This window comes from Ctenopharyngodon idella, chromosome 22 (genome assembly GCF_019924925.1).
Source record: "Ctenopharyngodon idella isolate HZGC_01 chromosome 22, HZGC01, whole genome shotgun sequence".
NCBI lineage: Eukaryota > Metazoa > Chordata > Actinopteri > Cypriniformes > Xenocyprididae > Ctenopharyngodon > Ctenopharyngodon idella.
In genome coordinates, this window is record NC_067241.1 from 26,400,389 (window position 1) to 26,414,487 (window position 14,099).

The following is a 14,099-nucleotide window of genomic DNA, read 5'->3' on the forward strand; positions in this document are numbered from 1 at the left end:
ATTAACTCTTTCAACCATGCCTGATGATTGTAGTTGTCTTAGGCAATGAAAATGCCATTTAATTTCCAGAAGTCTACAGACTTCCTGACATACCTGACCAGTAAAGTGTGTTTCCTGATCAGAAACAATAGTGTTCATCTGGGAATGATGTCTCAATCCAGTATTTTAGCCTTTCTTGGTGGTAAAAACTATGACTAGTATTCTAGACTCAGTATGACTAATACATCCTCATAACCCTTGCATTTTAGAAAGAGTCATAAAATTCCATTCACAATTCACAAAATTGTCTGCCACAGGATTTTCCCAACTGAATGGAATTGGTTGCCAAATTATGTTTTGACATGACGCATCCATTAACTTCTTCCGCGTTTCTCTAAAAACTCTTTGCCCACATTATTTAAACATGAACACATTATAAATTGCCTAAATGTCTGGCACACTCTGTATATCTATGTGACTAGATAAGGAAGCAAGGTTTGGTGTATTATCTATTTAATCATCCACAGATTTTACCCTCTGGCTTTATCTGTGAGCTGTGAGTGAGGTGTTTCAACATGCAAATGACATGCCTGAGCAGTGAAGATTTCTGCCGTTCATGAGGTGGCAGCTGCTTGGTCAGCAAGAGTTCTTCCTTCAGTCACACCTGTGTTTGTGAGAAAACCTCTCTGCTGCCAACCTGCTCCTAAGACATGCAGATATGCACAAAACCGAAGATGTAACAAAAGTCTGTGTACATTTTAGCTGGTTTGCCGTTTGCCAACTCACATTTAAGCAACCAAATCAGCTTGAAACTAAGACTTCTCAAGTCTGAAGTTACTGTTCAACCTGCCTTGCATTCCCCATTTAGAACGTCAAATTGTACTTTTACCCTTAAAAATCATCACTATATCTGCATCGTCTTGTTACTTAGCTCATGTATAAAAGATTTGATCATCTTTTCCAATAAATGTTTTACCAACTGTAGTATTATTGACCACTTGAAAGTGTCGCATGTCCTGCTGCTCTATAGACAATAATGCAACGCATTTACAAGTGAATGGTTCATTTCAGGCATTACAAAGACTCACTTTGCAAAGCCAAATAGACTCAGACTGTCTATTATAATTGTTCATAAACAAGGCAAGGGCCTTGAGTCATGGTGGCCCTTGAATCAAGGTTTTTTTTTCTAATCTCCTTGTTATTGGGTTTACACAGATGTCACATAACCAATACAAAAGATTTGATTGATATATCTGACAAGAATTTCAATTAAAATCTCTTACATATTTTTTTTTTTTTTTTGACAGTGACCCTTTTTGCCACAATATCTAAAAAGGTAATTATTGGGACCTTTTAACATGTCTTAATGAAATACATGGGTGTAAGATTAAAATTCCAACGCATTGATTTAATTAAACTGTTAAACATTATTTTAATGAGTTCCGTTAGTATGATTCATTCTGGGTGAAATATAATTGCCAGAGATTAAGTTGGGGAATTTGGAAAAAGGATTGACGAGCAAGTCAATGCATGCTTAGCAGCAAGGGCAGACTCAATAGGTGGTTTAAAAACCCTCTGTCTGCTCCACCACCAGATGGCACTCCAGGCCATGCCTGTGAATTCCTCTGGCAATGATGGAGAACACCACCAGGTAGTGCTCCAGGACACCGGAAGCAAGATTTCCACTGGCTCTGCAACACAAGTCAACGTGTTCAATCATCTACTTATATCACGTATAATCACATATATTTTAAAACATAGAAATAAGTTTAATCGGTAACATACTCCACATAGCCATGCAAGGCTAAGATTGCACGCACATGCTTTTACACATGAATTAATTCATTTATTATCTCACTATAATTAGAGAGATAATAAATTTAAGGTGCATGTAAACAGTCAATATAATATTTTTAAAGATGAATAAAAAATAAGTGAAAAAACAAAACAAAAACAGAAATCTAAATAGAGAAGTGTCATAAAAGCATAGAAAAGGCCTAGACTTTACGCTTTAGTGTGCACCTCATTCATTATTTTTGCAATTTTGCATTTACACGCCTGTAGCAAATATGCTCAATCCATCTGCATATTCATTACTATCTACTATCATCTTTTTACAGAATGGTTTTGCTCAAACTCTGACAGAGGCATATCCTCTTGCGTCCTCTAGTAAAGTCTATGTGGACATCACAGACAACCCTGAGGTGAAACAAAGACAACCCTTACGAAAAAGAAGTCTATTCAAGTGTGCTATTAGTATACTTCTTTTAAACTAACAAATAAGAAAGTATACTTTCAGTCTACTTTTTATGTACTTCTCAGATATATATTTAAAATTGCACTTAAGTATACTTGACTCATACTGACAGAAAAGTTGAAGTACACCGATCAAGCATAACATTATGACCAATGACAGGTGAAGTGAATAACACTGATTATCTCTTCATCACGGCACCTGTTAGTGGGTGGGATATATTAGGAAGCAAGTGAACATTTTGTCCTCAGAGTTGATGTGTTGATGTGTTAGAAGCAGGAAAAACGGGCAAGCGTAACGCCTGTTTTACACCGCAAGCGTCAGCGGCGCGTGAGCGTGAACTGCAGCTGCAGAGACGCACGAGTATTCACACTGGAAGCGTTTGTACAGCGTCACAGCAGCGGCTCCAAGCTGCATATAAAGTGAGCATTTCTTTACAAAGACAACTATAAATTTGTTTTTATAAGTTGGTCATTTATAAACTTGATAGTCTTGAAAGTTTGTTAACATGGGGTGGTGTACAACACTCGCATATAATCGTAAAATAAATAAATATAAATAAATAAAAGCCTTGTGTTATCCATTGCTGCAAACGAATGAGGTAAGCTTTGTGCTTTACATCATCTGCCGCGTGCACATGTTTACAAGACAGCAAACTCGGGTTTGATTTGGGTATGCTAGAGCCTATATAGCTGTCTGTGTAATAACTAAAATAATGTTTATATATCATGTTTTCTGGCTAGTTTATTTTAGTTTTTTATAATACACCATACTTTAACTTAAACTGAATAATTAAAAACAAGTTTAAATAAGTAAATCTTCTATAAATATTTTTAATATTAATTTTCTTTCCTGACATACTCCAATTCTTGTTAAAACACACTAGCTTATTCTGTGCATTTTGAGCACTTTTTGTGTGAAATTATATTTATTTTGTCCATCAAAAGTGTACTTTCACTTTAATTGAGTGCCGGTTTCACACCGCACGTGTCAGCAGAGCGTAAGAAGCGCATATTTTTTTCGGCGCCCATGTTAACAGATGGTCTATGGCCACCAGGGCTGCCATAGACCAAGAGTTGAGCTACTTTGTGCGAGTGTACACCGAACCCCTGTTGGTAAATCTACCGACTTCAGCATGCCCTACAACGTCATCTGCCTCACCTGCATGGTGGTCACGCTGGGCTACGGCTCCTTTTACAACTTGCTGACTCGCATTTTCCAGGTGGATGAACTGAGTCCACTGCTGGCCAAACGGTTGGCCAACCTCGTTCGTCGCATAAGGGGAGTGCCACTGCTGACCTGACTGTCGACAACAGGTCTGAAGCCTGAAATGTCCATATTAGGCAGCTGAGAGAGTCGTGACTCTAAAACGGCATCTGCTGGAGTTTTAAGATGCTTTTCAGCCCTGGAAGGACTCAACACCACTGTAAACTTTTGTTGAACAAATGAGATTCCAAGACAGATGGATTAGCCACCTTTTTTTATGTGTGTGTGTCACATAAGCAAAGATCGGCCACATTTTATTTTTTTTTTTTGTGAGCCACATAAGCAAAGATTAGCCACTTTTTTGGTTTTGTTTTTTTTGTTTTATTTTGTTTTGTCGCGTCATAAGCATAAACATAGCTGGCTGTCACAAGAACATTTCTAAAAGAAAATGCATGGTTCAGGCATCGGGGAAAAACATACAATGGAAGAGCATGATGTTAAGTCGTCTCAGTTTACGCCACCCCTTTCACAGAAACACAGAAACATCTCTGTTACGTATATAACCCTCGTTCCCTGAAGGAGGGAACAGAGATGTACGTCACCTGTATGTACCTGAGTGTAAACTAAACGAGCCAATGCACATTGGCGTGCAAGCTTTGCATCACGCGACCCGCCCCATGGTGCGGGTATAAATGTGGAAATGGGTACTGAGGAGACGAGCACGTAGCCTGCGCTCAGTGGTGGCACAGAAACAGTTACTGACCCTTCCAGCACCCAGCATAAGCCTCAGCATCCCCCCGCACCTTGGGGCGGAAGATAGGACCAGGCTTACGCCAAAAGAGTCTACTGCTGTTCCGCATGACCCAATCAGTAAGACTTGCTTAACACTGGGAATAAGCAATAAGCACACGAGAGGGGAATGGCGCTGCAAGCCGACACAAGAAATGGGGGCTCCAGGCATTACAGGCCACTAGAGGCGAGCACGAGGGAAGGAACTACTAGCTCTACATGGAGGCTATAAAATCTAGCTAACGTGTTGAGTGTCGCCCAGCCCGTAGCTCTACAAATATCTGTCAGCGAGGCGCCATGCGCCAGCGCTAAGGAAGAAGCTACACCTCTGGTAGAGTGAGCTCTCAACCCGAGCGGGCAAGGCACGCCTTGGGATTGATAAGCCAATTCGATGGGATCCACTATCCAGTGGACCATCCTCTCCTTGGAGACAGCCTTTCCCCTCTGCTGGCCTCCGTAACAGACGAAGAGCTGGTCTGAGGTCCTAAAGCTTCATGTTCTGTCCACGTACAAACGCAAAGCGCGGACGGGACAGTGCAAAGCCAAGGCTGGGTCTGCCTCCTCCGAGGGCAGCGCTTGCAGGTTCACTACCTGATCTTTAAAGGGAGTGGTAGGAACCTTGGGCACGTATCTGGGCCGGGGTCTCAGGATGACGTGAGAATCACCAGGTCCGAATTCTAGGCACAAGGCTGCATGGTTGAGCACGCCTGGGATATGAATGGCACGAAGTGACCTCAGATGCTTCTGACTCCATAGAAGGAGATGGCGGGTGAGTTGTGACATGCGATGGGAGTGTATACCGCCCTGGTGGTTGATGAACTCAATGGTTGCAGTGTTGTCCGTACGGACCAGTAATGTGGCCACTGCCTGACCAATCCGGCGAGCCGTCACCTTAGTCGCCCGGAGGGCGAGGTCAGTGGCGGTGCGCAGCTCCTCCAGAAGCCGTTGGTCAAGACCACCCTGGGGCATGTCCATGAGTGCTTTGGCCTGGTAGACCTGAAGCAATGCCATGGCATGCAGGGCGGAAGCGGCCTGTCCACAGGCTCTGTAAGCTTTATCAGATAAATTGGAAGAAAACTTACAGGCCTTGAATGGGAGGCGTGGGTCTACCCGCCAGGTGGTGGACGTCGGACACAATTACCATGGGCCGCCCCAAGAAACCAATCATCCAGCCTAGAAGGTTCGGGACACGGTGGAGGATTCCACGCAATCCCGATCCTTTCGGAAGCCCGGGAAAGCATAGTGGTCACTTCTGGATTGGGCTCAGGCAAAGCAGCCGAGTCTTCATCTCCAGAGGACTCCTGCTCACCTTCCGATGCCGTGATCGACATCTGGTCCACAGCAGGTGCTCCAAAAGAAACGGACGGTTGCTCATGGGAGGGACCGGCACGATCTTCTGGAAGCACCACTTGCTGCAGTGTGCTAGAGGGGTTAGGGGCCCATGGAGATGGTCTCAGCGGGGAAGCCCTAACTGTGATCCTCGAGTCTCCCTGCCTATTCGCCGAAGTACCGCCTTCCTGGCATCCACCAACGAAGACCATAGATCGGGGCATAGGGGAGGGGACTCCGCCTTGAGAACCAAGGTACGAGAGTCTAGACCGCAACACTGAAATAGTCATGTTTCCACAATGAAGACATGAACTATCCACAAAAGCTGACTTAGCGTGCTGAATGCCCAGGCACGTGATACAGCGATTGTGACATCTTGAGAAAGACGCAGTGTCACACCTGTAATGCTCCTTTAGAAGGGGAAAACTCACTCTTTTTGTTTGGTGCCGAAGCACACAGGGGAACAGCCACAGTGGTCACCTACAATACGTGCTCACAGAGAACCGGCCCAAATGGCAAACCTTGTCCGGGATAAAACAATAAACTTGCTGTGAAAACAGCAGTTAAGAGCTCGTGAGCTCGCGGCTACCACTGCAGCATGCTGTCATACCAACACAGACAGACAGAAAGGTGAAGCTTCCTAAGACTCGTTTTCTTCACACTTCACAACGAATGCTCGGCTCCGATGCGAAAGACAGAGTGCGAGTGCACCCGTTTCTGCATTTATACCCGCAATGCAGGGACGGATCGCGTGACGCAAAGCTTGCACACCAATGTGCGTTGGCTCATTTAGTTTACACTCGAAGGTGATTGGGCTCTCATGCGATATTCCATTTCGTGGGTTCACTTCTGATGTATGTTGAACGTGACCGACTGAAAGGGAACTGAAATCCAACTATTGAAAATGGATGTCTAAGAATGTGGCATATATTTTCTACTTTCTGTAATGCACTGATATTCAAATATGTATGGTTTTGAAGGACTGGACTGTTTTTAGTGTTTTGCCTTTTTTTCGTGCATTTGCCTGTGGCTGACCACAATGACCTCCAGACTTGGTGTTATTGAATTTGAATACTGAAGCATCTCTTTAACACTGGTTAACTTTCCCATAATAAACTGACTGGAAACCTATAATTTTTTTTTTTTTTTTATGCATTAAGAGATTTTGAATAAGAATGTAATGTCTTTTTTTCATTGAACTCAACTGTGACAGTCAGTTTGAATTACTGTGAAAGAGCCTCTGCATTGACTGACTGTAAATTCTTCCATTATCTGTTATATGACATGGTAGTTGTTGAAGGGGAACAACTGCACATTCTCTTAAGCATAGGCTATTTATTTACCAACATTTTGGCTAGTAGCCTTTGTCAAGATATAGTTTCACAACATGGGGAGTAGTATATAAAAAGGGAATAATGGTTCCCTTGTTGTAATATACATATGCTGGTAATGTAGTTTAACAGATTTGTATTAACTCACTCATTCTTAAACTAAAAGTACCTAATCAAATCAGACTATTCAAGTAGTACCATCATCAGCTTACCTATTTTTGGATGGCACTGCAGATGCAAGTATGTCAGTTACAATGTCCTAACTAGGCACAATACAAAACAAATCTCCAGGGTGAACTAATTTATCTTTCCACAATGAATGTAAAACTACTGTGCAACATGGTACTATCCCAGCCAATCAGAAGAGACTGATCTTCAGTGTATGGTTATGAATGGGATTTTGGACAAGTGGGATCTCAATCACATACACACATACATATATGCATATATATTATGGTAGAAATTCCCCATTCCCCTGCACACCTGATTTAAGTTAACCTGGTGTCTCTTTCTAGACACCTACAAATTTGTACTCTACTAAGTGTTTCTCCACTTGTTCCACAGGTCTCTAGTATTCCACTTCAGCACTATACCTTAGGAATGAAAATAAGATTTATAGTGCTCTAGACACTATCACTTGAGAATAGAAGTAAGATCTCTAGTGTCTAGAGCATTAATCAGACAGACTCCAAACAATGCCTTTGAATATGCTTTAATCACAGCCGGGAGGACCTCATATTAATCACAGAGAATCCCATCGGCAAAAAGAATACAACAGTTTATATAAGATAGGTACATGGCAAAGGTAGCTGACTCATTACATAATTTTTCTCTAATATGATTGGTTCTACATATGTGCAATTCAGCAAGACCACCCCCCACTCACCCGGCAAAGCTAACTGATTTTGTTTTTTGATGACTTCAGCTTATTTCTCAGGTCATAGGGTTATTATATTTAGCCATCTAGCCATATCCATATGCTTCTGTTATTTCAACACACTAATTTTGGCTTGTGCTTGTACTAATTAAGTGTTGGTACATTTTGTTCTCAAAACCATACAAATGTTAAGCCTGCAAGAAAAAGGAATGAAGCACTGAATTGATTTAAGTAAAAGAACTCAAGTATGTATTATTTTGCAAAATTAATCTCACAACACTTTCTGGTGGTTAAATCAGCATAGTTGCATGCGTGACCACAGGTGGGTGGGCAGCATTTCTGTCTGGCAGGGCACTGACCATCATGGGAACAGCTCTTCAGTAAGGCACATTGACTGCATGGATAGAGATTCAGATTTAGTCTGGCCATTTAGTGGCATTTAGCCTCAGATGTTCAAAACAAAACACTTAAGGCATGAATAGCTAGTTTTACTTACAGAGTGAATTGGATTCTAAGTATTATTCATCATCTTTATTCATTTTGTAAAGTCACTCTGTGCATGAAACAGTGCTATAGGTTGAATGCAGGTACTTTTGACATAGAGAATATAATATAATAATAATAATAATAATAATTATTATTATTATTATTATTATTATAAAATAAGACACAAAAGGCAATGAGAAAGCCAACCCAAACATGAATATAATATAATTATAATATAATACATGGTAACACTTTACAATCGAGTTGTTAACATTAGTTTACTACATTAGTTAACATGAACTGACTGAAAAATACTTCTAAAGCATTTATTAAAGAATAATTGATGATGGGCCATTGAATTATTTTTAATTTTTTTCAAAAAAACATGGAAATAATTTTTAGTTTTTATCCTGTTTACTATATTTATTTGCTTGGTTAGTGTCATCGTGGGTTTTGGTTCTTTTGTGGGTGACACGCATGTAAGCGAGTAAATACAGTTGAAATATGGCAAAGTCATTTCGACGTGCCACACTTCCTGCTGCCAACAGGTGGCACTTTGACAATTACTGAATATTGCCATGTAGATGTCTTCAGGCTAAGACTATTATCAATCATGTGAAGTTTGGAGCAGATCGGACATTGTTTGCCTGAGTTACAACAACTTCCTATTTTGTGGCGTTAATCGCAAACATTAGCACTTAGCGAAGTGTTGCATGATTTAACGTGTTTCTAGTATGTTTGGTACTTCATGGCATATTTAAATGTGTTTCTGGGTAGTGAATTATTGTGTAAAGCATGCCATTTCCTGTTGTCAGCAGGTGGCGCCATGACTAACTGAATATTGGCATAGAGATGTCTTCAGGCCAGGACTCTTATCAAACATGTGAAGTTTGGGGCAGATCAGACATTGTATGCCTGTGTTACAACAGCTTCCTCCTTCATGGCGAAACATAGGCCTTAAGATTAGACTGACCAAATATGATGTTGTTCTGGTTAAATCTCTATGAGGAGTTAATCAGTGTAAAACATGTCATTTCCTGTTGCCCGCAGGTGGCGCTATGACTGAAACTGAATATTGCATTGTAGATGTCTTCAGGTCAGGACTCTAATGAATCATGTGAAGTTTGGGGCAGATCGGACATTGTATGCCCAAGTTACAACAACTTCCTGTTTCATGGCTAAACATCAAACTTTGTCAGGCCACCACGGTCAGTGAAAAGTCAAGATCTTCGCAATTTAACATCACAAAGGCCTTTAGATTAGACTGATCAAATATGACCTTGATCTGATTAAAGCTCTAGGAGGAGTTTGTTAAAGTACAACGTCTGGAAATGACAAAAACTGCAAAAATTTTGCAGAGAAAATTCAAAATATCTGACTTAGGTGGCGCTATCGAGCCATTTTGCCACACCTAATTCTGAAACCCATATCAGATGTAAATTTTTACCACTTCTGACGCGTGTGCAAAGTTTCATGAGTTTTCGAGCATGTTTAGGCCCTCAAAAATGTGATTCATTTCGGAGAAGAAGAATAATTGGCTGAGCAATTACAATAGGGTCCTCACACCATCGGTACTCGGGCCCTAATAATATAATATAATATAATATAATATAATATAATATACCTTTAACTGGAGCCATACATTCATGTCCACATCCATTGCTGCAGCATTTCTCATTGTTGGGACAGTCACTGTCATCGGCACAGTACTCGGCACACACTCCTGCTCCAGATTTTCTGCGTGGACACACTCCTGGCTTTGCTGTAATACAGACACATGTCAGAGAAGCCATATCAGTGAATGCTGAATGTCTTTTTCACTGTAAAAAAAATAAAAAATAATAATAACAATAATTTTGGAAGTTGTACCTATATATTATTGGAATATGTTTTAAATAACTATTTTAGTCTTTCTACTTTAAAATTGAATGTTTTATTTGTTGTGAGTTTTTTTTAAGGACCTAACTGAAATAACTGAAATCATTTGGTGATGTGATATGAACATGTACATAATGCAGTCAAGACCTTCCTGGAACTACTTTAGCCGTGCGTTTCCCTGAAAATAACTGCACACCTTAGAACATTTGTCAACCAATATATATAATATAATCAAAGACTATAGAATAACACAAGACGCGTCACTCCTACTGTTTTGAATGGGAGAAAGTGCAACGCGCAATATGGCGGAATAAGTCCCGCCTTCTAAATAAGAGCCAATCGCCGATTGGTAAAGTCATCGCGTCACTGCAGCGGCCGGTTTCTATAGAAACAGTCAGACGCGCATCTCCGAAATAAGGCACTAGAGACGCGCATTTAGGACTGCGCATGCGCATTAGCTTTATCCAGCCTAAAAAATTTTTTTTGTCATGATTCAAGCATTTAGAAGCAAAATTTATGAGACAGTTGTTGTCAGATTTCATTGGTGCTTTCAAATATGAAATTTAATCGAAAGCTTGGCAAACAGCTTTGGAGAATTTGATGTTTCCCCATTCAAAGAGATAGGAGCTGCACTTGAATGCCCGAGAGGCGTTTCAAAGATGGCCGCCGAGTGAAATGACTTGTCTTAAAGGGACTTTGATATAATATAATACCTGTAACTGGAGGCTTGCATTCATGTCCACATCCTGTGCTGCAGCATTTTTCATTGTTGGGGCAGTCACTGTCATTGACACAGTACTCTTCACACATTGGTGCAAAATAATATATGTGTGGACACACTCCTGGCTTTGCTGTAATACAAACACATGACAGTGAAACCATATCACTGAATGCTGAATGTCTTTTTCACTGTGAAAAAAAGATTATTGGAAGTTGTATATATTATTGGAATATGTTTTACAATAACTATTTCAGCGTATATATACATAAAACATAAAAGTTAACTTAAGTATATGACAATTTATATAACTTTATATGAATTATTTAAACTGATGTACAAAGTTCATCCTTCACTAAACGACTGTACTGTATGTTTGTAAATTGTAATATGTTGAGATGTCACTTTTTGTAAGGCGCTTTAGTTTAAGCATTTCTTCGGGCTGCATAATAAAGATAAAAGAACATGGATCTTCTCACCTTTGATGTCTTTTCCTATAGCAGCATCTGTTGTGCTCAAACATCCAGACAGACACAATAACACAGCGCAGTACAATAGAGCTGTCATCCTCTCGACCTGTGATCTCACAATGAATGAACTTTTTTGAAAATCATACTTTTCTCAGAACGAGAAGGTATTTGAGTTAGCACTCCACCAATGGCATGAGTTTGGGGAGGGATGATCTGTTTTGGTGAGCAATAGGCAGAACACATGGGCACCTTGAATGTTTTTAGATGTCAGTGTGTGGGCTGACCTCTAGTTTGTGTACTCAGTCCCAAATCTGAAAATAATCTCTTACGCAATGGCTAATTTTTCCCAATGTAAACTGAATGGAAACACCTCATTTGTGCATGGAGTTTTAGAGGACAGTTTTTCCCCAAGGAATTTTGGGGAAAGAAAGAAAGAAAGAAAGAAAGAAAGAAAGGACATTTTTTCGACATTTCCTCGGTGGATGGGGTGTTTGTTGTCAATGCTGTATAGTGCTTTAAAAGAAAAACATATTGAAGAGCCTTTTATTCTGAGGAACCTTCTATTGAGGAACTTGAAAAGAGACACAAATAATATTTTTCCATTACCAAAGTGCAGTGCACATTTAATACATTTGACACTTGTGTAAAAAGTTTATTGATATACTGTGAATTGAACTGGATTTTCCATGAACAATTCCAGTGCATAAAACCATTTAAAATACAAAATTTAAAAAACAAAACAAAAAAAATAGCAAGCATTTATTTATTGTAAAGTCATTTTAGTCATCTGGTTAACCAGTGTACTGAATTTGTGTGCAAGGGACAACAATTTGTAAAACAATCTGCAAGATTTTACAAAAAAACAAAACAACAACAACAAAAAAAATATATTAAAACTTTAATTTTTGACATTAATAACTGTCAGGGAGTCACCACAGTCACCACCCTCTACAGTCACCAGATCCCAATCACCTAAGTACTGATCACATTCACCTGTCAGCGATCATCAGCCTGCACTATATAACTGCACTCCTCCCGTTCACTCACTGTCTGGTCTCAACTATACCATGTTGTTTCGCCTGACCCACTTACCTGTTGTTTACTTACCTGTCGTTCCTGTGATACCTTCCAGTTCTCCCTCGCTGCAGTTCACCACAGACTCCACACTCCACAGCTCCCTTTGGATCCCCTGGAAAACATAGAGACACGATCAGACTTAGATAAGCCGCTCAAGACTTTCCCACTCCCCGCCCGCTTACCTGGACTGTCCTCTCGCCTGTGTCATCTTCTTTGTTGTCAATAAACCTGCTGTCACTTGTAACACTTACCTCTGTGTCCTTTGTCTATCTGCTGACAATAACTATGTAGTATTGGTGGAATGATATTGTTTCAATAAAAAAGCTCTCTATGAGATATTGTGTTTGTGTCTGATTGACAAGTTTTTTTAAAACCACTCTGAGCTCAGTAACAAAACATACATTTAAAACTGTACTTTACAGCATCATAAAGACACAGCATTACTATTTGAAGGCTTCTGTTGTAGCAGTATCTGACAATTTCATTTATAATTTACACCAAAAAGTTGAAATTCTCTTTAACACAAGAATTTGTACTGTATCCTGCACCGAAAAGGCAAATCAGTCCAAGGCAGCCGAATGTAAACAACACAAGAGTCGACAGCATCGCTGAATACTTTCCCATGTCTATTCAAAATAATGTGCTGAAATAAAGGCCGGTTGATTCAAGTCTACTAAAGAATAAGACAAACACAACTGCGTTACATCTCTGTGAAATTCATGATGGCTGAAAATAAATGTTCTGGGTGTCACACCAAAAGTCGATTCTGAGTTGAATATTTCATAGAATACAATTCAATTTGTTAACATTTATTAAAGCATTAGGTGTCATAAGCTAAGAATAAACCACAATTCTTTACAGCATTTATTATCTATTGTTGACTGTTAATATAATTCACTAATTTTAATTTATACTTGAAATGTTAAAAGTGTATTACTGTATTTAGAAATGAACTTAAATTAATGACTGCTGTAAAAGTATTGTTTGTTGTTAGTTCATAATACTTAATACATTAAGTAATGTTTACAAACTGAGTCTCATTGTAAAGCGTTACCAACTAAAGAATAAGGCTGTAATAAAAACTATTGAAATGTGCCCATGAAATGCATGTGTTTTAAAGTGCAGAGTTAGTATTAATTCCACAGGTTTCCTTAGTAACCTAATCTTACATAGTGCTCTCAGAAACATCCCTCATATTCAATAATAATAATAATAATAATAATCCTGAATGCTTACAGGACATCTTTTGCTCTTATCCCTGATCTGTTCAAAAATACTTTAAAAATGCAGTTCATACATACACAGTGACCTGAATGATGGAGACAGGGATAGCTGCAGGTCAGATTAATGGGTATGCCAAAAGGTGAATTGCTACAACAGAAACTAACTACACCCTGATAGACAGCTTTCACAATTACTGATAAAGACCTTTCTCCACACCCTACCTTTCGGCAAGCCCCAACCTCTCGTCACGCCCATTACTTCAACCTGCAGATATCCACACTTGAGCTGCGTCCCAGTTCAGAGGTTCACAAAGGTCGGAGTGAGTGTTGTTACTGGTCTGATTGGCCGGATGTCCCAGTCTGTTGTGGTTGGTCTACTGTTCTCTGATTGGTCAGATGGCTCAGTCTGTTGTGATTGGTCAAAACACCAAGACTCAAAACATCTGTTTAGCTGTGCATTTACTGAATGAGCACTGTGTCAC

The 14,099-nt window shown here is 39.8% G+C and overlaps 1 protein-coding gene across 1 annotated transcript in view; it reads right to left on the minus strand.

The window, feature by feature from the left end:
• Positions 1 to 8,127: 8,127 nt before the first annotated feature.
• The window catches only part of LOC127504619 (perlwapin-like), a 33,239-nt gene continuing 27,267 nt past the window's right edge, over positions 8,128 to 14,099 (minus strand). Inside the window, exons 3-4 of the mRNA XM_051879443.1 lie at positions 9,876 to 10,013; positions 8,128 to 8,159 (exon numbers count right to left, since the gene is read on the minus strand). Coding sequence (XP_051735403.1) covers positions 8,143 to 8,159; positions 9,876 to 10,013 — 155 coding nt within the window. The 3' untranslated portion in view covers positions 8,128 to 8,142. The remainder of the gene's footprint in view (positions 8,160 to 9,875; positions 10,014 to 14,099) is intronic.